The sequence below is a fragment of the Mirounga leonina genome, unplaced genomic scaffold (genome assembly GCF_011800145.1).
Source record: "Mirounga leonina isolate KUSES-001 unplaced genomic scaffold, KU_Mleo_1.0 Mir_125, whole genome shotgun sequence".
Taxonomy (NCBI): Eukaryota; Metazoa; Chordata; class Mammalia; order Carnivora; family Phocidae; genus Mirounga; species Mirounga leonina.
Window position 1 is genome coordinate 72,963,968 of NW_023270305.1, and position 26,010 is coordinate 72,989,977.

General features: G+C 47.2%; 1 protein-coding gene across 1 annotated transcript in view; it reads left to right on the forward strand.

Annotated features, from left to right (window-relative positions):
• The first annotated feature begins 24,416 nt into the window (after nucleotides 1–24,416).
• The window catches only part of IL1R2 (interleukin 1 receptor type 2), a 42,870-nt gene continuing 41,276 nt past the window's right edge, over nucleotides 24,417–26,010 (forward strand). The window contains exon 1 of the mRNA XM_035001848.1: nucleotides 24,417–24,519. Coding sequence (XP_034857739.1) covers nucleotides 24,509–24,519 — 11 coding nt within the window. The 5' untranslated portion in view covers nucleotides 24,417–24,508. The remainder of the gene's footprint in view (nucleotides 24,520–26,010) is intronic.

Below are 26,010 nucleotides of genomic sequence, written 5' to 3' on the forward strand. Positions count from 1 at the left end.
ATGTATTCTTTTTTTTTTTTTTAATAATTGCAGACCTTCTGGAAAGTTAGTCTTTCCGATATTTCCCTTCAAAGAATTCCTATATTTCCCTTCACTCAGATTCCCCAGTTAACTTTTTACCACATTTACTTTTTCCCCTCTCTTTCCTAGATAATTTTTCATGATTCTTCTTTTTGCCTAAGTATTTCAGCATGTGTTTCATAAAAATGAGGACGTTCTCTTGCAAGTAGCAATTCAGGAAATGAACATTGTTATAATACTATTATTTGTTTTGCCTCCAATTGTACTACTGATGTTCTTTACAGGAAAAAAGAAAAAGGTCTCTAGGATACAATCCAGGATTAACCCAACTCAGGATCCACATTGCATTTACTTGTGATGTCTCTTTAATCTTCTCCAGTCTGTGACACTTCCTCAGTCCTTCATTGTCTCTCTTGACCTTGACATTTTTTTTTTTTAAAGATTTTATTTATTTATTTGAGAGAGAATGAGAGAGAGCACATGAGAGGGGGGAGGGTCAGAGGGAGAAGCAGACTCCCTGCCGAGCAGGGAACCCGATGCGGGACTCGATCCTGGGACTCCAGGATCATGACCTGAGCCGAAGGCAGTCGCTTAACCAACTGAGCCACCCAGGCGCCCCTTGACCTTGACATTTTTAAAGAGTACAGACCAGCTATTTCATAGAATGTCCTCAATTTGGGTTATCTGATGTTTCCTCACAATTAAATGCAGGTCATGCATCTTTGGCAGGAATATCACAAACAGGGATAACTGTTTTGAGTGATATGATGTATTAATTCCATGGTTTTTTAGTACATTCACAAAGTTATACAATTGTCATCACTATTTATTTTTTTTTTATTTTTATAAAGATTTTATTTGTTTGTTTGAGAGAGAGAGAGAGCACAAGTGGGGAGAGGAGCAGAGGGAGAGAGAGAAGCAGACTCCCCCCTGAGTGGGGAGCTGGACATGGGGCTTGATCCCAGGACCCTAAGATCACGACCTAAGCCTAAGGCAAATACTCAACCAACTGAGCCACCCAGGCACCCCTTGTCATCACTATTTAATTTGAAAACATTGTCATCAACCCAATAATAAACCCTATACTTATTTAACCACCACCCCCAAGTCACCCCATGCCTCTAGCTCTAGGCAGCTACAAATCTACTTTCTGTTACTATAGATTTGCTTATTCTGGACATTTCATGTAAACAAAATCATACAACATGTGGTCCTTTGTGTGTCTGGCTTCTTTTACTTGGTATAATATTTTCAAGGATCATCCATGTGGTAGCATGTATCAATACTCTTCAGTACAACTCCAAGTGGGAACTCAGCATCCCTCCCCCTTCTAGTTGGTATGCTGGTGAATTTGCTAAAGTAGGGGCATATATATTTCATTGAATTATTTGTTGCTTGAGTCATATCTTTAAATGCTTAGATTTAAAGTATGTAGGCCTCCATTTGTATCTTGCCCGAGCCCTGCATTGTTAAGTGTAGGCCAAGATGTCTTCATGGGAATTCTTTTCTTTGCAGCTTTCTTGAGATCAGCCCCCTATTTATTGGCTCACATGCTTATCCATTAGCTTTCACTGGGTAAAAACCACCTTAAAACTAAATGACTCAAACAACCAAGATTTTGATTGTTTCTTATGATTTCATGTGGTAGCTGGGTGGTTCTTCTTGTCTGGGCTGGCTCAGCTGAGGCTCCTGTGTCTGGAGCCTCAGCTGGGATGACCGTGGTGGCTGGTTTCTCTAGGTGGCTCAACATCCTCTGGCAGGCCAGCCTGGGCTTGTTCACATGGTGATGGAAGAGTTACCAGTGTGACAGCAGAAGCTGCAAGGCCTCTTGAGAACTACGTTTGAAAATTGTTTGTTATTTCTGCCACATTCTATTGGTCAAAACAAGTCACAAGGCCAGCATGGTTTTAAGAGTGGGGAAACAGACGGAAGGAGCTGCAAAGCTGTGGTGTTTTTTTGTTTTGTTTTGCTTTTGTTTTGTGATCTATCATAACACAACTTCTTTTTTAATTGATTCCCTAGTTCTACAAGAGCACGAATTCTAGTAGTTTCTTCAAAATGTTTTGAGTCCTTTCATATCTAAAACCAACAATGTGATTTAGTGTTAGGGCTAGCATACCCAATAGTCTTAGTGTGGAGACTGTCCACACCAGAAAGACCAACAGTGGGGTGTGGGGCTGAGGCTTTCTGTTATGCCTGGAGGGACTGGGGGTAGGGCCCCAAGATCAGCCATGTGAACTGATATGGCCATGTAATGGAGCCCCATGAAAAACTGGACAGTGAGGCTCAGGTGAAGCTCCCTGGGTAGAATTACTTCATGTGTATCATCCTATATTGTCCCTGGGAGAATAATGTGTCCTGTCTCCCTGGGGAGATGACAACAGGATCCCTGTGTTTTGTACTTTTTCTGGGCTGTGCCTGATGCACTTTTTTCCTTGGCTGATGTTAAACTGTAGCCTATAATAACCTGTAATGGAGAAGAATGGCTTTCAGCGGGTTCTGAGACCTTCTAGTGAATCACAGAAACTGAGGATAGTTTTGGGAATCCCTCAAACTTGAAATTGGTCACAGAAGTGAGGGAGGCCTTAAGTGGACTGTAACCACTAATTTGGTAATTGGATGTATTCTTTCAGTTTCTCAAGAAATCTTTCCTGTTCTCTGATTATTCTTTTCTCTCAATATCCTATTCTTAGAATATGTACTTGAGGGTGGGTGCAATATCTTTTCTTATTTCTTTAAGGACATTCTAGGGTTTTTTGTTTTTTTTTTAAGATTTTATTTATTTATTTGACAGAGAGAGAGATAGCGAGAGCAGGAACACAAGCAAGGGGAGTGGGAGAGCGAGAAGCAGGCTTCCTGCCGAGCAGGGAGCCCGATGTGGGACTCGATCCCAGGACCCTGGGATCATGACCTGAGCCGAAAGCAGACGCTTAATGACTGAGCCACCCAGGCGCCCCATTCTAGGGTTTTGTTTTGTTTTTTTCTCCTGTTCCCTATTTCTTCTCCTTTCAATTTTCTGTGAATTTGTTTGTCTCTTTTGGTTCCTCTTTTTCACGTTGGGCACTTTCCTGAAATGTCTAATGATTCATCACTCTCCATTCATGTTTAAAAACGAGGCATGAAATGGCAATTAGAAATCTCATATCCTGTGCAGGCCTTGTGGTCTGGGACTTCACTAGGGTGATCAGATGGTTGGCCTTTCCATAGGAGGATTCCCAAATATGGAGATAATGTTTTCTGGGAATTTGAGATGTGTTGAATTTTTACAAACCCTCTGTTTTCTTGTGGTAGATGTGACATAGGAAACATAATTTGCCTGGATCAGATTAAAATTCATTTCTCCTGTCTCTGGCCATGAATTTGTACTACTCTCCATATCCCAGAGTCTGGTACTTCCATGGTTCAATTTTCTTAGAGACTATACCTCTTTTGATTGTGAGTGGGGTTGGAGGTGGGGATGGGAGTGTAGAGGAAGAGTAGTCACCTTGCTGCTTGAAATGGAGGAAGGGGTCTGACATTCTTTGTAAGATGCACTCAGTTCAGCCCTGACAGATACTGCCATGAGCTGTTCCCCAGTGGCTTTGCCATATCTTGTCTTCTCAATGAGTGTCATTCAGTCATCGTATTTATTGGGATTATTTTAGGTATCAATATTAGGTCAAGTGAGAAAATATTAGGTCAGAGAGAAAAGACAAAGTCCCTATCTTCAAGAGTGTTAGCACCCTGTGAAAAAGGATAATTGCATGCAAATAGCTAAAATACCACATGTGTGTCCTATCTGCTATAGGAGAGAAATAAATATGAAATTGTAGGAGTCACAGAGAGAACAGAGTGCTTCCAGCATGCCACCAGGAAAGGTTTCCGAGGAATTAAGATCTGACTGTGTTTTGAAGGGTGAGTTGGATTTCAATAGGCAGAGAAGGGCATGAGGCAGAGTGAGGATTGCAAAGTGAAGGAAGCCTACCAGTCTCTTTCCATGTATTTTTCCACATGGATCATCAGCTTTTTGTTGTTGTTGCCATGATGTGCACCTTGGTCCTGGGCACATGCTGGGTGTTTACATTAGGACTGGAGCAGGCTCTAGGAGAGGTCCCCAGGATTGATTCCAGAACAATTCTGCATAACTGGCTTCTGCTCCCTGGAAAGGTGGGAAATCAGGAGAGCACCCTGGGAATCACTGAGTTAATGGCTTGTCACATAGTTTGATATGGGAAATAGGAGGCTGTCCCTGCCCCTACTGCAAGTAGCTCTCCACACTCACAAACCTGGTGAGTGGTCCCTGGAATGATTTTCAGGAAAAAAAAATTTTCTCTATGGTCTTGCTTGCCAGTGGCAATAGCAGAAGCTACTGGAAAATGGCTCTGTCATCCTTTGACCTCCAGTACTTGATGGGACCTAGTTTGCATCTAGAACCCTAGTAGCAAAGGCTTTTAAATCCACAGTACAGGAAGGCAGGTGTGGGTACAAAATGTCATCTTATCATGTCTTCCACATATCTTAAAAATAATGCAATTGGTCCTGGACCTCTGGGATTACATTAACAGTGTTTCTTACAATACCCACTTCAGTTTATAAAGCGTATTTGTGGTGACAATCTAGATGATGATGATGGTTATTTATCTGGACTGATCTCTAAGCAGAATGCTGAGGCTCTCCATCTCACCTGTTTTGTCTTGAACAGTGGATTTGCTCAGGGACAGGGAAATGGTGCCTTTAGAATTTGTGGCAACTGTATTGGGTGCCTGGGGTGGGAGGAAAACACATGTTGTTAGTATACTCAGGATACAGCTTTGGGGGCATCTGTTCAGAAGAATGAACCAACCACATGTCAGAGGTTCCTCCAACAAGCCGTGATATTTCTTCTGCCTAGAAGAGCAGCTTCCTCCACTTTGTACATAACTCCTCACTCTTTAAAGCTCAATGTCCCTGGAAAGCCCAAGCATCCTATTGTGAAGGTGAGTCTTGGCAAACCAAACAGGAGTTGGGGTTTGCTTGATCCAGTGACCCCTTGCTACTTTCCTCTTTTACCCTCCTTGAAGGGCTGGAAATTGGTATTATCAGGGGAAATGGTGGGCTCCCATGGAAGAGGATGTTTTTTCTGAGATGGTCTCCAGTTGGCTCAGCCACTGGGGAAAGGATAGGGAAGGATCACCAGGGTGTTCAGGCTGACATTTCTGCCATTGGTCTAGCCCAGGCCAGAAGTTGCTTGAGGGCTAGCTTCCCTCAGGCAGGCAGGCCAGTGGGGTGGCTGAGACATCCCAGGGTCTTTGAGAAATGGAGAGTCATCTCCAAGGTTATCTTAAAGGTGATTCCCTCATTTGACAGAGGGAGAAACTGAAGCACAGAGAGGTTGTGACTTACATCCAAAGTTGTTCATTGAGTTCTTTTTTTTAAATTTTATAATGTTATGTTAATCACCATACATTACATCATTAGTTTTTGATGTAGTGTTCCGTGATTCATTCATTGAGTTCTGCAGAGCAAGAGCTAGAATCCAAGTTTCCCCCCAGTGCAAGGACTAAAGGCATATTGCTTTTAGCTGCTGAGATAGTAAGGAAGATGGCTTTTATTTATTTTATTTTAAAGCCATTTGTAGAAGCTAATGCTGTCCGCTTGGGCTTTGTATGCCTTGAGGTAGTACAGATCTACCCAGATACTCATAAGTTTCCTGGAACGTTGATTTCTTGGAACACAGAATTGTTGGCTGTGCCCTTTGCAGGTGAGAAGGTGAGAATCCAGGGAGGCTAAGTGATCTGCCCAAGGGCATACAGCAAAAACAAGATCAGTGCACAGTCTCTGTGCTGCCTGCTGCCACCTTCTCTCCCTGGTCACATGTGCTCATTCACTCCTCTTCTGAATGTAAAGCTTCTCAGAAGAGAGCCAATATTTTCTTTGGAAAGCCTGGGCCAAGGGCCTTCATCACAGTGCCCTGGGGGAGCCTGTGAGCTGACCTCAGAGCCTAAGGAATTTAGGGGCCTCGGAGCCAGTGGTTAGGCAATGATATGGCATACAGCAACATTTCCCAGGACCCCCTCCTGCAGACTGTTCCCTGGAGCTAGGAACTAACTGTGGCCACCAGGGCTCTGCTTAGTGGCATTTCACAACGAATTTCTGTTTTGTATAGAGTAAACCACATGCTGTTTCTCAATCAGGCAGAGAAGTTCTGGCATGGCTTCTTTGCAAGCAAAATACTGTTAGGCAACCCTGTGTTGAAACACAGGACAGCTTCTAAAACAAACCCCGGGGGTTCTGGCTTTTGACCTGAAGGCTCATGCAGACTATCCTGAGTTTGCACACCAAGAGGTGCCCATGTAGAGAAAATAGGTAGGCCATGCCACTTACCAGTGAGGGACCTTGGTCCAGTCACTCACATCTTCGGCGTCTCAGTTCCACGTCTTTAAAGTGGGACTCAAAGTACACAACTTGTTGAATGTTAGACTACTAAGTGAAATAATAGCTTCAAAGCACCTACTCTGCCCGCTCATCCTGCCTTCCAACCAAGTGAGTTCCCCGGTCCCTGCCCCACAGCAAAGCAGAATTAGCCAAGGTGTCTACCGCTGGGCTGGGCTAGAGAGGGGGCTCTATCACACAAACCCGTCAACCACAAACCAATTGAGATTAATCCAGGGGAAGAAGAGGAGAATTATTCACGCTGTCCCTTCCCCTTCTTGCTGTGAACAATTCTAGAATGAAGGCATTCACCTGGGTCGTTAAGAGGCCTTGTGGTAAAATCCAAAGCTGGATCTGGAAGTCAAAGACAAGGTTATTTCTAGTTGTGAGGCTTGGCCAGACCTCTTGTGTCAGCCAGGGTTGCAGCAGGAAGCAGATTACACCTTGCGTCTCTACAGGAAGGCTATTTTCCAAGGTGTGGGCAGGGTAGAGGGACCATGGGGGTCTTTGGGGCTGCCTGGGACTGCCAAAAGCGGGAGCTATACCATCCTTCAGAGGTGCAAGGAGAGAAAAGAGTGTTTTCTGAGCCAAGTGAGAAGCAGAGCTCGGGAGGGGGATGTCCTCCCTGCCTCCTCCCACCTTCCAATCTCCTGCAAGCAGGCCTTCCCAGGACTGAAGAGAAAGCCCACATGGTGCCGTGTGTGGGGCTCAGCCTCCAGGCCTGGAGCAGGTCAGTGTGTGTGCGCACGTGTGTATGCATGTGCATGTGAGTATGCATGATGGAAAATTCCAAGCTCATCCCTGGACAGCTCTGAACTTCACCTATAAAAATGGAAAAACAATCCCCACCCTGCCTACCACTCAGCTTTCATCTGTCAGCTCACAAGCCAAGCTTCTGCAGCTTGCCAGCTAAGGCACTTCTGCCAGGAATTGGGGTGGAGAGGCGGTGGCGAGAATGTAGCCCTAAGGATGAAGCATGAAATGTATTTGTCTTCTCCCATGTTAGCTTAGAAATTAGTATGAAAATCTGAATCCAATTGCATAATACAATCCCCATTTGTTCTCATTGCAAATGATATTTTCGATTACTTACTTGAGTACCCTTGGCACTCTGGGGAATAACACATGTTTGGTTTATGGCTTCATGATCCTCCCATCTCTCCCAACCTAGAGCTTCTCCAGGCCTTCTCCTAGGCTGCCTACAGCAAGGGGGCCACAGTCCTAGAGCCCTGCTGCTCGTTCTCTCCCAAAAGTGGGACTCGGAGCAACCTCCCGTGTCACACTGGTGAGCACGAAGTAAAGCCTCATCCTCCATGTGCATCAAGTTAGAAGTCATGTGACACCTCTCAGGGGGCCAGCATCTGTCAACTTCAAGTACCACCCCCCCCCCCGCCCAGAGGCAGGAGGCTCTGAGGCAGCAAAAGCAGGACTCCAAGGTTTGGGGGAATAATCCCACCCTGTCTGGAGAAGACAAGGTGAGGCTAGTTTACCCTGCCAGGGAAATGGAATTAAAAACATTCTCCCAGCCCAGAAAATCTCTCCACAGAGATAGAAGAGAAATAAAAATTTTATTGTTAAATAAGCATTGAACTGTAATGTGATGGACACCACAAGAAATCTGCTAAGGGATTGCAAAGCAGAAAGAAATTTCAACGCTTACCTTGCCAAGAAGATATAACCCATTTTATACATGTTCTCAAGATAAACAATAACTAGTCCTCAAGTAAGAGGACTTGTCAGCACCACTTGTCATAATAGTTCATCCTAAATTTACCTGGGAAATAAGGTCACTATATGTTTTATTTTTTTTTAATTTTATTTATTTATTTTTAAGGTCACTATATGTTTTAGTTCATTGGTTTTATAAAAAGAAAAGATAAACTTCTGGCTTCATGACAATGGAGCAGGAAAGATGTTAGGATTTGGAGCTGATGGCCAAGAAAGAATTCTTGAGATATCTTCAGTGCAAAAATGTGGTTTTATTAAAGCTCGGGGACAGGACCCGTGGGCAGAAAGAGCTGCACCGGGGTCAGGAGGAGTGGCTGATTATGTACTTTCTAGTTGGGAGGGGGTTTGGGATAGCGTAAGTCTCTAAGGAATTTTGGAAGCAAGGTTTCCAGGAGCTCGAGGGGGCTAGCCCTTGTTGGGAAAAGGTCATATGTTACGGTCTAATAAAACCTTAGTCATGAGATACTTCAGATGTACATCAGTGGGTCATATGCTTGGAGGATGACTGCCAACATGTATCTTGGGAGGTAGAGATAAATAAAGTTTCTAAAGGAATTTTTATATGTTATGGTAGACTCACAGGATTCCAGAGATGGGGCCAAGATTGCCTTTTGTCTTTAGCGAAGTATTAACATGGAGGCAGCTGAGTTCCTAGAGAAAAGTCACTCTGTCTGTTTCAAGGACTTGTCAGTAGGCTATAGGTAGTAAGGAAATTTAGTTTTTTCTTTTGCCTTTGTTTCCCACCTCAACAGGAAGTAATTTTGCAACTTGGAGCCAGGCACCTGCTAACTAACATTAAGTTCCTGCTCTTCCAGAGAAACCCAGAGATAGGCTATCTCCTTTGATGTTTACATTTCAGGTCCTGGAGAAAGACATGTCTGGGTCATAAATCTAGCAGGAGGCTTCTTTAGGTTCTAAGAAAGGTTTACATACATTTCAAAGAGAAGAAAGAACTTTTACACGGTTTCTAAAGTAAAGAGAGGGGAGAAAATCTCTTCCCTTATTTTCAACAAGGAGAATTCAGCTCTTGTTTTTGAATTTGCATTTTCCTTTCTTAAGTGGGTGACTAATAATGAGTTCCAAGGTGAGGGGCACCACTGCCCAGCTAGGTGGTCTCTCTTGCACACTGAGGCGACTTCAGCATGTGATTTACACTACAGTGAGGTGGATAACTGGGGCCAAGCTGATGTGTGCCTGAGGGGCTTAGGGGGTAATATTCTTATCCAAATGGGAAGACAGTGCTCACAGTCCTGTGAGCAGCTGAGACCCTGGATCCCCTCAGCCTGGGTTCTTCACTACAGGACACCAGCATGCACCAGACCTGGCTCTGTCCCAGCTCACGGGCTCAGGCCCTCTTCTGAAACCATCTGCTTTCCTCATGCTTCTCAATGTTGCAGGTACAGCTTCGGGCTGGAAACTCAGCGGCAGGAGGAGGGTTCGGCCTAAACCTGGGAGGAGGGAAGCCGGCTTTTAGCCTGTAATCCCTTCTTCCTAAATTCTCTTCCTGTGCCCTCTGGGCAACACCTTGGTTTCTTTCTGGAAAAAGTACACCCATTTGTTTTTCCTATGGATCCTGCTCCTTTCAGATGGGTTTCTTTGTTCTTTCTCCCTAGAGAGGAGAGAGAAGAAAAGGGGACACACACGCACACACACACACACACACACGGGGAGTGAGAGCCTGAGGCTGACTCAGTACTTTTCTGTGGCTCCAGGACAGTCTATTTTTTCTCACATCTGGTTCTAGATCTACATCAGACTCATCTGGGCAGGTCAAAAATACAGATTCTCAGACCCCGTGCACTTCCAGAACTGGAAACTCTGGGGGTGGGGCTCAGCCCAGGAATCTGCATTTCTCACCAGCCTCCCCTGTGCTTCTTACCCTGGTAGGAGCTTGAGGAAGGGGCTCCTCCAGGGACAGCCTGCCCTGGACAAGGGCGCTGTCCTTTGAAGCAGAAAGGCAGGACTGCCACTCCCTGTGTGGGTGACCTTGGGCAAACTACCTAAACTCCCTCTGTCAGAGAGAGACAGCCTGCATAGCAGTGTGGGGAGAGTTACATGAGAAAATGTAGATATAAAAGGTCTTCAAACCGCAAAGGGCCTGCAGCAGTAGAGTAGGGTACTGTTATTACTTGGGAATGTCCCCGGCCTCTAAGCATCCTCAAGTTTGCAAAACACTGAGTTCTCTACAGCATCAGACTCTCTTGTCCTACTGGTTGGGTCCACTGCCAAGTCTTCCTTCTAAAGTTGTTCGGAGGAGACTTCAAAAGGAATTGCAGGACCAACCGGTGCTGCTTGGCAAAGTGCACCAGCAAGCCCCCTCCTCCTAGTCTGTGCATGCTCCATCCTGAGCTGCTCGGTGATGTCTTCGACACTTTGTCCACGTAGGAAGGAGTCCTGTCTGCTTCCTCTACTAGGGGCGCCACCAAGGCCTCAGTACCCAGACTCCTCTGGCTCTGCTACCCATGTTCCCCCAGGGTCTTATTTGGACATTAAATTGTCCAAATGAGCAATTTACATAACATGAGGAAGTAAAATACAGGACCACAGAGTCTGACAGTTTGCTCATGGGTCCTGCATCAAGGATATGCTGACCTTCCCAGTGGGATTCTAGACTTGAGGTCAGGAGGCTGGGTTGAATATGGTCATTTCTATTAATACTTGGCAGAATGCTAAATTGACACTTAATAATTCTTGCTGGGTTGAAGAGTTTTTTTATTTTTATTTATTTATAAGATCTATTTATTTATTTGAGAGAGAGAGAGAGAGAGTGCGACGGGGGGTGGGGCAGAAGGAGAGGGAGAGAGTCTTCAGCAGACTCCATGCTGAGCGCAGAGCCCAACGTGGGGCTCGATCTCAAGGCTCTGAGATCAGAACCTGAGCTGAAACCAAGAGTCTGACGCTCAACCGACTGTGCCACGCAGACACCCTGGGGCTGAGTTTTTAGCACCCTGGTTTTTCAGATCTGGCCCTGTGGGGATCTACTAAAATTAATTTTTAATAATTTTAAAAATTACTAAGAATTTATTATAAGTACTTACTACAATCAGACACCAAAGCCAAGTGGGTAATCTATGAATTATCTCCTTAAGTCCTCCCAAGAGTTTGTAAGCAGGTACTTTCACCTCTTAATCTACTGATGAGGCAATGGAAGCTCATAGCTGCTAAATCAAGTGGCCAAAGTCACACAACTGTCAGTAAAGGGGCTGGCATTTTTACCCAAACGAAGTGGGTCTGCTCCTTGGTGACGACACCAGGTGGAGCTGCCTCACAAGGTCATCTTTATTTGTAGCAAATAAGGAGATCACAGGGAGGAGTTTCTAAAGCTGGTAAGCAGGTTCTTTTCATTAGGGCTTGGGATGAATATTCAGAGGGGAATTTTTTTTTAAAAGATTTTATTTATTTATTTGAGAGAGAGAGAATGAGAGACAGAGAGCATGAGAGGAGGGAGGGTCAGAGGGAGAAGCAGACTCCCTGCTGAGCAGGGAGCCCGATGAGGGACTCGATCGGTACTCCAGGATCATGAACTGAGCTGAAGGCAGTCGCCCAACCAACTGAGCCACCCAGGTGCCCTCAGAGGGGAATTTTAACATTATAATGAAGCTGAGGTAACTGTGAGCATTTTCTGATTCAACTGTTCTGGCACAGTTGTCCTCAAATGCTTCTTTTCCTGTTCCAGCAATTCATTAGTTAGTTTCTAAAAGATGAAACTGATAGGCAGAAGCTTCTAGGAGTTTCCTCAGTTTGGGAGGTCAACAGGTGTTTGCAAGCACGTTATGAAGACTCACATGCGAATTGTGTCTTTCCACAATTTCAGCTTTATTTAGCAAGGTTAACACAATTGTAAAGCAGGTTCAGGATTCCAAACTCAATGACATTTCACTACATGTTTAACATGGCTTCTACATGTCACACAAAGTGAAGCACAATACCAAGTCACACCACAAGCAAGATACAACGAGGGGGAAGAAGTTAACAAACCCAACTCCAAGTCAGTCCCTGCGCGCACAGTTGAGATGAGGACTGGGTCTGGTCCGGGCCAGCTCTCAGAGCTGACTGCTTATCCTGTTCAAGCCGTGCAGGATCTGTTATGTTCAGAGATTAGTCAGGCAGAGCCTTCGGTGGCAGCTGCCTTTTGATGTGGTCAGACGTGCAAGGGTCAGCGTCTGGAGAGTCTGACAGTTTGCTGCAAAAGTCCTCCCTTTTAAGGGGTATTTAATCAGTCTTGGGCCTCTGCAGGTCTCCTCTGGTTCTGTTGGTTATCAGTTCTGGGTTTCTTTAGCCTGTGCTGGTTTGGGCGATATCTGGTCTTAGGTGTACTGCCCTTGGCTGCTTCGGTCACTGCTTGACATGAGTCATTGCTTGACGTGAGTGACTCCATCTTGCTCTCTACAAGGGGGTCTTACTGCTGACAGGATCAAATGCAAGTCAGTCCCTTTCCCTGATTCACTTCCCCCTGAACTAATAAATAGTACTTGATAAGATGCAAATGCTGTACAGTAATGGCTGCTATCCTCACCCCTAAGCCTCTGCAGAAGAATTAATTACAGGAAGAAGGAAGGTGGCGCTTCGTAAGCAATAGTGCCTTCTGTGTGCGTCTTCGGTTTTATTTATTTGGGGTTTATTTTTTTAAACCATTTTTGAAGAACATTCACTAACGCCATGGGATTTGATCCCCATGTCAGCCTGGTGAGCTGTTCAGGCTGCATCTTCTTTGAGGAAGGAGGCTCAGCAAATCCAAGTGATTTGCCCAAAGACCATGGACTAGGAAGTGAGAGGATTGGGGCCGGAACGGGATGCTGCTCACTCCGGTCCCAGTGAACTCAAAGGGAGCCAGAGCTCCTCTTGCAAGAGGGGGGTTGAGCTTGGGTGGACCTGTGTGGTCTCAAGGTCTTGGGTTGGGGGCTCAGCAGCTGGTAGCAAAAAACTTTAGTCTCCTACTTGATAACAATAATGGTGTTTGGAGTATTTATTAATTGATAAAAGACATAAATACAAAAGCCACAATGGATTCACCAATGCTTTCAATGAATTTTTATTTTACGGATCAACAACAGAATCTCCATACCCTTGGTGAATGGAACTTATGAACATAAGAATATAATTAATTTACTCTCCTGATAACGCCTAAGGATTTTAGGACCTCTTGCAATTCCCATTTTCCTCATTCTCCTCCCTGCGCACCTCTCCCCTACACCCCTCCTCCCAAGTTTGTAAAGAAAACTTCAGAAGAAGACTCATTTCAAGGCCACCTACCAAGGTGCTGGGAATAGGGCCTTCTGTGGGTCACCCTGGAGAAAGATCTTTCAGAATAGAGCCTCCGTTGCTGTCTATCTTACCTGAAGGGCAAGTTCGGCAGTGGGAATCAGCATCAGATGGAGCTGCTGCAGTGACCCAGAGCAGGGATAAGATGGGGTTTGGATAGATGGTCCTCTGCCTGATATACTAGGAGAAAAGGTCTAGATGATAGGACTTTGTGTAGGGTGCAGGAAGGCTTGGGAGGGACTGAGGTATTCAAATCCTTGTTACTTAATTTAATTTAATCTTAATTTTAATTTTAATTTTTATTTAAGTAGGCTCCATGGCCAGCATGGAGCCCAACACAGGGCTCAAATTCATGACTCTGAGACCAAGACCTGAGCTGAAATTAAGAGTTAGACGTCTAACTGACTGAGCCACCCAAGTGCCCCTCAAATGCTTTTTAAAGAAGGCTTTTCTTTTTTTTTCCAGTTTTTGCCTTCCACAGCCTTCAGTGACCAGGTGACACTGCTGATCACCCATGTTCCACACACCCTTCCTACCAGATGGGATGGTGCGTTAAGTGTGACTGTCTTATTCTTGCCTCTGTAGAGAATGAGCAAGGTAAGATTTATCTTCTCTTGTGTACAGGTAGGCAGACTAAGTTTTTGGATTTTGAATTCTAGCCTCTCCAGTTGTAGCAGGTAAGCAAATATTTTATATCCTGTTGTGCAGGACATGACCTTGTGAAGATAAGCGAAAACTACCCAAATGAGAACAGCAGAAGCTATGTATTCAGAGCTGGCTCTAGGGAGTCAACCACCATCACTGGTTTTTGCAGAGACTGGAAGGCAGGCGGACGAGAGGCAAAGCTTTATGGTGGAAACAGCAGAGGTTTTGGGTGTGCCCTGATTGTAGATATTTGGCATGGGGAAGCTGAAGGCGAATTTATTAGAAGCCGGGCATCCTATGTGATTTGTGTGCATTTGGTTTTCTCTGGCTGGTCTTAAACTAGAAGTGCTTGGGAGAAGGGGACAGATATTAGGGCAACTGTCAATTACGAATCAAGTCCTGCCCCTATATGTCTGGCTATTGTGTGTATATTCAGTTTCTCACTTCTGTCCCCCTCCAGGGGATTTGGGCCCATTGCAGGACTAGCCTAGATTGACCCAGATGAGGGTGGGATGGGAGAGCAAGGGTAGAGCTCAGTGAGACTTGTGTTGAAGAAAACAATGTTGGGGCACTTGGGTGGCTCAGTCAGTTAAGTATCTGCCTTTGGCTCAGGTCATGATCTCAGGGTCCTGGGATGGAGCCCTGCATCTGGCTCCCTGCTCTGAGGGGAGCCTGCTTCTCCCTCTGCCTGCCGCTGCCCCCTGCTTGTGCACTCTCTCCCTGTCAAATAAATAAATAAACAAACAAACAAATAAATAAATAAAATCTTTTTTAAAAGGGAGAGAAAACAATGTATTTCAACAGAAAACTTCTTCACTGTTTTATAGCCTTCAGGGTTGGGTTATCAGAGTCTAGCCAAGTTTACCACCTAGGAGCCATTCTGCCACTTGGAGCTCATAGACATGGAAATTGTGTCCTGTCTAGTTGAGATTTAATTGGCTTCCCCATACCCCCTTGGAAAAACCAATTGTGTCTCTGATGTAGTTTTGGAATGTTGGTAAGGTCCAGAGCCGACAGCCAAGGAAGAATTCTTGAGATGTCTTTGGTACAAAAAGGGTGATTTTATTAAAGCACCAGGACAGGACCTGTGGGCAGAAAGAGCTGCTGCCCTGGGATTGTGAGGAGCAACTGATTATATACTCTGGGGTTGGGGAAAGAAAGGTAAGGGAAGTTCCAAAGGGTTTTCATATGCTAAAGAAGACTCACAGGATACCCTCTAGCAAAGCGTTAACCTTAAGACAGTTGGAAGCTTCTTGGAGGAAGGTTATAATTCTGCCTGCCTCAAGTCCTTATCAATGGGCTGCAGGTTATAAGGATATTTTATTTTATTTACATTTCCTTCTACCTTTGTTTCCCACATCACTATGGATGGGTGGGTGATGTTAGTGCTCCAGGAAATTGAGTCTATGGGTCTCTGGAAGTTAGGCTATTGATAAGAATGCTTTTTCCTTGTAAATCATTAAGATATTTGTAAACTCTTCCTTTTTTTTTTTTGTTGCACCAAAAGGTCTCAAGAATTCTTTCTTGGCCCTTGGCTTCCGAATCTTACTTCAAACCCATCATGATGAGGCAAATATCTTGGCTGCTTGATCTTGGAGGTTGGTCTGGGCTTTCGGAGAGAATTTGTGCAGCTTGTATCTGCACCACAAACTCACTCCAGCTCCAGTTGATTGGAGTGTTAAATAACACACTTCAACCAAATCCATCTGAAGGTCGACTTGGCTTTATTAAGCAATTCATGCATAGGGCGGCCTCCCATCTGGCAAGTAGAGGGGAGAACCAAGGAGTACAAAATAGAAGCTGTTCATTGGAAGGAGGGTGGGAAAAGAGGGTTATTTCAGGCAAGGTCACCTTCCCTTAGGGGGAGGGCAGGAGGTCTTCTTAAGTGGATCACCTCAACCTCCTCTGAGAGCTGGAGAGGCTCCTGACTGTGTTGCAGAGGTCCAGGTAGCCTCTGTGGTACTGACCAGAAAATTCCAGACGGATTGGCTTAAGCTTTCACTCCTTGAGAGGTTGAAACTATGATTAAGTCTAGGTTTGTTGTCTTGGGGGCAAGTGACTCCACCTTGGGCCTGTGGCCTTCCTTTTGCCAGAGAGAAGGCAGGTTTTGGAGAAGGCAGGTTTGCGCAAGGGGTATGGAAAGTGATGTTAAGGATCTTATTTCAGACTCTGATGCCAAGTGGCAGCTACAACAGTCTCACCACAAAAGCTTCCCTAAATAAAATCAATGCAATTCTGCATGCCAGAAATGGGGTGTGTGGGGGGTGAGGGTGTGAGGAGTGAGGCTGGGGATGTGGTGATACGGTCCTGCCAAGCCTGGGCCTGTCTCCTGAGTTGTGGGGGGCGGGGGGTAGGGCCCCTTGTGCTGCTGCTGCAAACAGTGAGCTACCAGACGCTCAGGGGGTTTTCTGGAAGGACGAGCCACCCTTGCAGAGGCAGGCTGGAACCTCAGCTCAGCGGAGCCCCGGGGGCGTTGGCAGCTCTCGGAGGCCCAGTTGTGCTGGGGCTGAGGAAAGGCCCCAGGGCTCTCCGTTCGCCCTGTGACTTCAGCTGGATGACTGAGGACTCAGACACACACCAACACACACCTGGGGGCACCTAGCCGAGGACTGGTTGTTCTAGCTGCTGAAAACAACCTTCCAGGTCTGGGTTGATGGTTGGGACTTGAGATCACTGGGTACGGGCAGAAGGTCTTTGGTCTTGGAAATGGGGAGACTGAATATATCAATGGACAATGGCCAGAAAATAAGTAAAAACAGAACTCTGAGCCACAGTCTGCAGTAACCAGCCCAGGAAGCCAGCCTGCTATCTCCAAGGCAGCCCGGTAGGAGGGCAGAGTCCTCCTCTGGCAAGCAGTGCAGGAAGCCAAGCAGTAACCCTGTAACAGCCTGGGACAGCCAACTCGGCACCCCTCACCCAACACACAGGATGCCCGGCTCCTGATTACTGGGCCTATGGCTTCTTCAGCCAACAGCCTCCGGCCGGGGCACTCCCTTTTGTCCATTACAGAGCTTTCCCCAAACCGAGCCATGGTGGCTGAATATAACCACCCTTGCTATAGCCAGTTCTGAATAAACAGCCTTTGCTCGTTCTCATATGAGTGGTCTTCATGTATTTCTACAAAAGCCTGGGTCTGACCCATGAAGAATCCTAACCCAAAGTGGGTAGGGCTGGCTCCTGACCCAGCCGTCCTCCCAATTCCCTGAATTCCTGGAGCATGGTTGAGGGGGCATGGAGAACAAGGCTTGGGGAACATTTGTAGGGGCTTCCTCCTAGGCCTGATGGCCGGGAGACAGGAGGAAGTTTCATAAGAGTGGGGGTCCTGAGTGGTGCGTAAGGCTCCTGGGAATTTCAGAGCAGGGTACCCCTAAAAGCCAGCTGCTGAGTCAAGGGGTCCCTGTACCTTGGCAAACAGGCATGTGTGGCTGCCCTCAGCGGGTAGGCTTGGGTGTGTTCCGAAGTTCTGCGCCTGCGAGGCGGACACCCAGGCCCGTGAGCAGATGAGAATACCGGCCAGGTGTGCCAGGTTTTTTAACTTAAAAAATCACTTTGGTATATTTTGCATTTAGAGAAAAGTGGCAAAAATAGTAAAAAAGAATGTTCACATTGTTCACCCAGATTCCCCAAATGTTAACATATTATATTGACTTCGTTCTCCACTGTCTCCCACGTGCGTGTATGTGTGTGTGTGTGTGTGTATGTGTATTATTTTTTCCTGAATCAATGAAGAGTAAGTTGTAGGCATGTCTCTTTATTCCTAAATATGTAGGGGTGCATTTCTTGAAGATAAGAAATTCTCTTATATAACCACAGCGCAAGGATCAGAATTGGGTCACTCCCACGATATCATTATCTAAATTAATGACCTTAAATAGATTTCTCGACTTGTTCTAATAATGTCCTGGAGAAAAAAAGGGAATCCAAGATCATCTGTGGCTTCTGGATGCCCTCTCTTTAGTCTCCTGTAATCCGGAGGAGGTTACAGTCTCCCTGAGCATTTCACAATACTGATGCTTTTGAAGAAGAGTCTGGATTCTGTAGGAGGTCCCTTGCTTTCTGTCTGGTATTCGCTTGTGACTGGATTCAGGCTGTGCACCTTTGGTGGGTATGTCCGGGGGAGGTTGAGCTCCTCTCCTCTCAGTACCTCAGACAACTGACCTTGAAACCTCATAGGCATCTCCTTGTGCCTTCGTGTGTGGTTCTGAGATCAAGCTATGCCCAGGGGCTGCGGCATCCGGTCAGGAGAGCTCAGGCTGAAGGTCAGCACATCCCCCAGAGGAGGCTTCTCGTCGCCTCTGTCTCCATCAACAACTGATGGTCAGAGTGGTCTTTTTTTTTTTGGTGAGAACAGTGACCAGCTAATGTGCATGGTGCAATTTAGAAACCAATTCTCATCTCAGAGATTAAAGGTATTTGAGATGCATGACTAAGATATTGCAGAGAGCCTTTTTCCATTCTTGCATAAACAGGCCATAAAAAAGCCCCCTTGGGGATGAGGTCCTGTCATCCTCTCTCCTGTCCAGGTCCCTGGTGGATTCCTGTGGCCTAATGCTGGCTTGGCTTTTGGCTTGAAGGACTATTTCATGCCAACTGGTGGTTGGAGTACCTATACAAATGGAAAACTAGAACTTTTTGAGCCTCCCCAATAAGGTAGATAAACATTTCTTTTTTTGTCCTTTCTCGCCAGTAAACATTTTTAGTTAAAAAATGTCTCCGTGTATTAGGCAAAAGTTGGTTTTAGCCTCACTTTCTGCATAATGTGGTGGCAAGACTATGGAGTGGAATCACCAGCTTCAGACTTTCCCAGCTAATGTTCTCTCTCAGGTCAGTTTGCAAGCGAGGGAAAGGCCTTAAGTACTCTCACTGAGTGTTGAAGAAAGCCAAGAGCCCCTTTTTAACTTGTCATGCAGAAAGTTTGGATGCCAGCCTGCATTTGCAAACCGAACACACAGCGATAAGAAATCGAGTCCTGCTCAGAGCATAGAGAGGTGATTCTTCAACTCAGCCAAACATTGCAATTCCCTTGGGCATCGTTTAAATATCTGATGCCCAGGCCCCAACCAGGGACATTCTGATTTCACAGGCCCAAAGTGTGGTCTGGGCATCAGATATTTTAAAGCTCCCAGGTGATGATCAGGTGTGGTCTGGGTTGAGAAGAGCTGGAGGAAGAATCCCGGGGTCCCACAGGAGATTAGACGTCTGGGACCTATCTTCCTGCCACCTCAGACAGCAGGACCCACAAGGGGGCCGGGGAAGACTGGAATGTCCTTCTGGGGGTGGACGCCAGGCCAGCTGAGGAGCCGGTGGTGCCATGCACGCCACCCCACTGCCCCGATCACTTTGGGGTACCTCCTCCTGTTCTTCTCTTGGCATCTTGGAAAGGTCTAGGTATGAATGTGGAGGGAGGAAAAGCTCTGACAAGGAAGGCCTGGTTGGAGATTTGTGGGGGGCAGGATGAGGCGGGGTGAGGGGGGTGGTTGGCCAAATTTGTCCTCACACATGTGAGGGGCCGTACCACACTCAGCCCTCCTCCCTTGGGGCAATGGGAGGAGAACTAACGTCTCCATGCTGGTCAAATTATTTTCCAAGGACAGGCTGTTGAGCTATTGCTTCCTGTCTGATTCTTAGGCTGATAGGAGGGACTGAAGGAGCAAACACAGTAGTGTCTCCCTTCACTTGTTAAGGGAGGTCAGCAGGCATTGGTGTTTAAGTTCTGGCTCTCTTTTACATTTCAGGGACAAAAGCCACTTTGGGACTCATTTGGGAGAGTAGGCCCACTGTGAGTGGTTGACCTGGAGGGGACTTTGTTTGAAGAGGCCACCACTTGGGAGAGGGAAGGAGGGGGACAACCCAGCTTGGGGAGCAGGGGGCCTAGTGTTGGCCGGGGAGGGGTGGGTATCTGCAGGATGAGGGCCTTGCCTGAAGGTCTGGGCCTGTGGTAAATGGACAGGACAACTGAGGCCAGCAGGCTGATGGTGGAGAGTGGCAGCCCTGCGGCTAGGCCTGTGTCCTGTTGCCACCAGGCCATATCCTGATTTTGCCCACTGAAGAGACCGCCATGGACCTCTCTCACTAGCAGACTGGGACCGAGTTCTGGTGTGACCCTGGTCATGCGCTGGGTAACTGAGTGCATTCAGGGAGCCTCAAGCAGCCAAGACCTTCTCTGGAACCACAAAGGGCTGCTCTGAATCCTTGACTATGCACAGAGTGTAGAGACCCCATCTTGCTGGTATGTGTGTCAGGACACACTGAGCCTAGGAATTCGTAGGAGCCCTAGTGCTTAGATATCGTAGGAGCCTTAGTGCTTAGACATCTCAGCTCTGTTGACCCAGTGTGGGCATCCAGTTATTAAAAGCTCAATCCTGTGAGAACCAGGGCTCAGAGGAATGCAGAAGTGACCGGACTGGGAGAGGTGTCACTCAGAGATGGACCTGCCATCCATCTTCAGTTGTTCTAGAAATGGTCAGCAGACAGAGGCCAGGCAAAGGGCCTCCATCCCAGTCCACACCAGGGAGTGGGGCAGGGGGCTTCCGGGGCAGGTCTGGCAGAGAGGAGCACATGCTCTCCCCAGGATTTAGGATCAGGGAGCAGGGTTTGGTGTTCAGAAGCACCCATGGATTGGCGCTTCGGCTCTCTTCCTTCCCGGCTGTGTGAGGTGGGCTCGCTGCCCTGCTGTTTCCTGGTCCTTGGTAAAGTGAGCTGATGCCACATAGTGACTTGAAATGGAGTGATGCCCGTTGTGTATCGAACCCAGTTCCTGGAGCACAGATAGGCTTCATAAACGTCAGGTCCCTTTGTCTCCATCCGCGTGAACTGGGGTGCACGGTGAAGCTGATCTTGAGAAAGAAGTCTAGAGCTCCGCCATCAGAACCAGGAATCTGGAGGGGGGGACCGCCTGCTTCCTTAGGGGCCATTCCCCCAAGGCCAGGCAGCCACAAGGAACCAGGATCCAGGAATACCTCTGGAAGGGGAATGGGTCCATCTTACTGGACTTCCCTTCTTTCCCCACCCACCTATTTCCCACCTTACTTACCTTTGCCTTCCACAGGTGTCCCTGCCTTCCAAGCATCTGGACAAGTTTCCTGGCCTCTGACCTCTCTTCCTCCCAGGCGCTGGCCCTAGATGCCAATGCACAGCAGCTCCTGCAGGTCCTGGCCTGCCTGGGGAGAGGGGTCTGGCAGGAAGAAGGTCAGCGGCCTGGCAAGGCTGACTCGAAACTGAGCCAGTAGCCCGGGGCTCCCTAAATTCCTTCTGACTGCAGTAGGCTGGTCCCAGAGCCTAAGGTGGGGCTGTGCTCATGAGCTGTGCCAAGAGCCCCAGCAGTCAGGGTGGGGAACAGGGCAGGTCCTTGCTCAGCCCTTGGATAAACAGGGAGCTGTTTCTAGGAGGATTTCACCTTGCAGACTTTCTGGGTGCCTCGTGGCGTTACGCTTCGGACCGGGTCTTCATGTCCAGGGCATTAATGAGTTGGTGTTAGTTTTGTCGCAGTTGCTGACGTTTCCTGAGTGCTTTACTTTGTGTAGAGCACTTTTCTTTGTGCTGGTTTAAGGTCAAACAACCCTAGATAGACAGTTATTGTCTCCAGTATACAGAGGACAACGCAGAGACACAGAGAGGTTAAGAATCGTGCCCAGGGCCACTAACTAGGAGACAGTCAGGCTCACCTTTGCAAGTCAACTCCTTGAACTCAGCAGGTGCTTAATAAATGTCTGGTAGTGACTGATCGCGCTCCCACTCTTGCTCACCAGTGCATTTGTTTTGGGGTGGCTGTTCAAGATCAGTGGTGTTGACTGTACCCTTGGGCAGGGTGAGGGCTCTGCCTCTGTGGGGACCCCGAGTCGGCCCCCGCTTCCCCCCTCCGGTGCCTGGTCTGAGACCCATTGCCGACCCCGAGGTGTGGCCAGGCTTGAAGGGAGCGGCTGCCTGCCCCACCTGGGAAGGCATTTTGCCTCTGGAATCAAACACTCGGCGGTAGTAGCCCAGTAATTAACTTCTTGATGGAATGTGATAGGTTCAACTCCCCAGAGTGTAATATCAGCTGGAAAAAGAAAGTGGTAAACACCAATCTCATCTCTGCTGGGTACGTGACATTCTGGGTTGAACCATCCTGTTGCTACATGCTGGGGAGCTGGGGATAGCTTCAGTCTTGGAGATGTTTGCCACCTCCATCGTATCTTTTCATCTTCAGAGAATGTGGCTGGCCAACCAGGAAATGCTGCCTATTTCATCTTTGTGAGGTCCTTAGCTCGCCTCCTCCACCACCGCCACGATCTACATTGTGTCCTGGCCCTGAGCTGGCAACTGTCCCCCCCACAGCCACCCCGTGGGATGGTGATGGGAGCAAGGGCTCTGGGACCAGAGCTCTGAGTTGGCATCTCAGCTCCAGCACCAACCCCCGGGGTGTATCAGTTACCGCCAACTGGGTAGTTTAGAATAACAGCTATTTATTGTCCCGGTTCTGGGTGCTAGAAGTCCCAGATCAAGGTGTCGGCAGGGCCACGCTACCTCTGATGGCTTTAGGGGAGGGTCCTTCCTTGCCTTTTCCGGCTTCTGCTGCTGCCAGCCATCATTAGGGTCACTTGGCTTGTAGATGCATCACATGGCTGTCTTCTCCTTGTGTGTGTCTCTGTGTCCAGATTTCTCCTTTTTATAAGGACACCAATCATATTGGAGAGGGCCCACCCCAACAACCTCATTTTAACTTGATTGCCTCTGTAAAGACCTGATTTTCAACTAAGGTAACATTCTGATGTCCTGGGGGTTGGAACCCCAGCATACCTTCTTTTGTTGTTGGAGGGAGACACATTCCCCCCATAACACTGTGTTACCTTTGACAAGTTACTAATGTCTGTATGCCTCAGTTTCTTTATTTGCAAAATGGGGCTGCCAATACACCCTAATACTTACCTCCTCAGGCTGTTGGGTTGATGACGGAAGTGGATATGGGAATGAAGTGCTTGGGACTGAGGCAGGCCCTTAGTGACTGCTCTGTGAGTCGGAGCATCTGTTACCGGGGCTCTCTTCTTACAGTTGTGGAAATGCAGACCCTGGAGGTTAGCACGCTTGCCGGGGGTCTGAGGCTGGGTGACGAACCTAAGTCTGCCGGAACCAGAGATGTCTCTGGGATCGGCCCCCCGAGACCAGCATTCTGCTGGGTGGCCCTTGCCACCAAAGGAAGGAAGCCAATTGCACCCAGAGAGCACAGAGCCTAGTCTGGAAAATGTTTTCTCCATCTCCTTTTTAAAGCATTATAGTCTAAGGCAGCAAGGCTCCAGCAGCACTCAAGTACCCATGGCGGGGGTGGGAGTTGGTAGGGGATGGCTTCTGCCCTCAGTCTTCAGCTTGGGTGACATCCTATCATAAATCCCTTCCTCATCTACGAAGGGAGAGGGTGGCCCGGGGTGGCCCTGAGCCTCTTCTTACTCTGACAATCGGTGCATCTGTGGATCTCCAAGTATGAGAACCAAACACATGATGGTGTAAGCTCCTGTAATCATTTCCTTAATTCCACTAGCATTTAGCCTCAAATGGCCCCAAAGCCCTTTGGGGCTTGTTAGAGTGGGCCCAGCTGGCTCCTTCTGTCTTTCAGGATCCAAAGGAGCCAGAGCCTGGGGCCAGGGAGCGCTTGGGGTTCTAAATCCGCAGAGGATTCATATTGGATTGACTGAATCCTAGAGCTAGCTGGCAGATTCCTCTCCGCCCCTCAACCAAGGCTATGATAAAGTCTGGAGATAGAACTCCTTTGGGTATAGGCCCAGGAGGGCAAGTCAGGTGGGCATGTCTGCTCGTGTGTGATCCTCACATTGCCTTCTTGATCACCTGAGTCACTCGGAGAGTGGCCAGGATGACCATGGGGCCATTCATCCTCCTTGAGGCATTGATGGAGGTGACAAGATTAGCATTAGGGTAGGGGCTTTTATTTCTGCCTGCAGAAGTTGGAAGAAAAGGCATGAACCCATGATTTCAGATAAGAGACCATTTACTACCTTATTTGACTTTCATTGTTTTGAGAAGCAGATTAGTTTGAATTACTGGGGAATATATATATATGCAGTTGGAAATCTGTCAAGTACACTCTGTAAATGGATCCAGGCTAACAGAGTGTTCTGAACAGAGATGCCCAGAACAAATAATTATGATTTGTTATCAATGCATCATCACTTTATGGTGTGTGACTATTTCTCCTAAGAATGTAATGTGTACTCACTATAATTTTGGTTGTTTTTTTTAATTAGCAACCCTTTATTTTAATTTAAATTTTATTTATTTATTTGTCAGAGAGAGAGAGAGAGAACAAGCACAAGCCGGGAGAGCAGCAGGCAGAGGGAGAAGCAGGCTCCCCGAGGAGCAAGGAGCCTGATGCAGGACTCGATTCCAGGACCCTGGGATCATAACCTGAGCCGAAGGCAGACGCTTAACCGACTGAGCCACCCAAGCCTCCCAGCAACCCTTTTCAATACAGATGGAATCAGAGTAAATTTCACTCCAGACCTATTTCCCAAACTGTCAGCATTATTGACGCCCCTATTTTTACTGGATTAGTGTCATCAGATCAAGGCTTATAGACATCCCAAAGGCAAGGGGGTGATGCGCTACACACTCGATGGGTGAGAACAGATGATGCCAGTTGCTGAGACCAAACCCGGTGAGAAATGACATCTGAACTACCCTAGTATTGGTTATTGGCTGGCCAGCATCTCACCTGCTATAAATTGACATTCATTTGTTTATGTCTTTATTGTTGTCATTTCCCCCACTAGAGCATGAAGTCTCAGGGCCGAGCACAATGCTGGGCTTGCAGAAGGGGCTCAAAATTGAATTAGCGAAATGAATGAATGAATGAACGAATGGGATGCTCCTCCAAACCTTGGTCTTTTTCTGAGTTTAGTTTAATGTGAATTGGAGTCTGATCCCTATGACGGACCTGATTCCAGGGTAGAAACTGGAAGCTCAGCTCTTCTGATCTAGCCCAGTTTCACCTTTGTCTTTCTTATGAACTACCATCTCTGAGTCAGCCTGGAATTTCCCCCGCTTACTTTTTCTTCCTGCAGGAGGCAAAGGCCACAGCCCTGGAGAGCGTGAGCAGTTCAGCTCCTCAGGTAGTGGCTCTCAATCCTGTCAGGCAGCACATGAAAATAACTGGGGGAGCTTAAAACGTATTGACTAGCCCATCTCCACCCCTTTCAAGGTCCAATTGGTATGAGGGTGGGTCTGGGCAGCAGTATTCGTTAAAGACGTCTCCTGTGCAGCCAGAATTGAGAACCGCTGGAGTGGCGCGTCTTGAAGTTATGTTGGTATCAAACATCCGGATGGCCAACAGACACATGAAAAGATACTGAACATCACTCATCGTCAGGGAAATGCAAATCAACACCAAATGAGATATTACCTCACACCTGTCAGAATGGCTAGTATCAAAAAGACAAGAAATCAGTGTTGGCGAGGATGTGGAGAAAGGGGGAACCCTCGTGCCCTGTTGGTGGGAATGCACACTGGTGCAGCCACTGTGGAGAACAGTATGGAGGTTCCTCAGAAAGTTAGAAATACCATATGACCCAGTAATTCCACTTCTAGGTATTCACCCGAAGAAAACAAAAACGCTCATTTGAAAAGATATGTGCACCCCTATGTTTATTGCAGCATTATGATAGCCAAGGTAGGGAAGCAACCCAAGTGTCCATCGAGAGATGAATGGATAAAGAAAATGTGGTATAGGGGTGCCTGCTTGGCTCAGTCAGTGAAGCGTCCAACTCTGGATTTTGGCTCAGGTCATGATCTGGGGGTCATGGGATCAAGCCCCACGTTGGGCTCCATGCTCATCGGGGAATCTGCTTGAGATTCTCTCCCTCTCCTTCTGCCCCCCACCAAGCGATCTCTTTCTCTTTCTCTCTCTCAAATAAATAAATCTTTAAAAAAAAGATGTGGTATCTGTACACAATGGACTATCACTCAGCCATAAAAAGA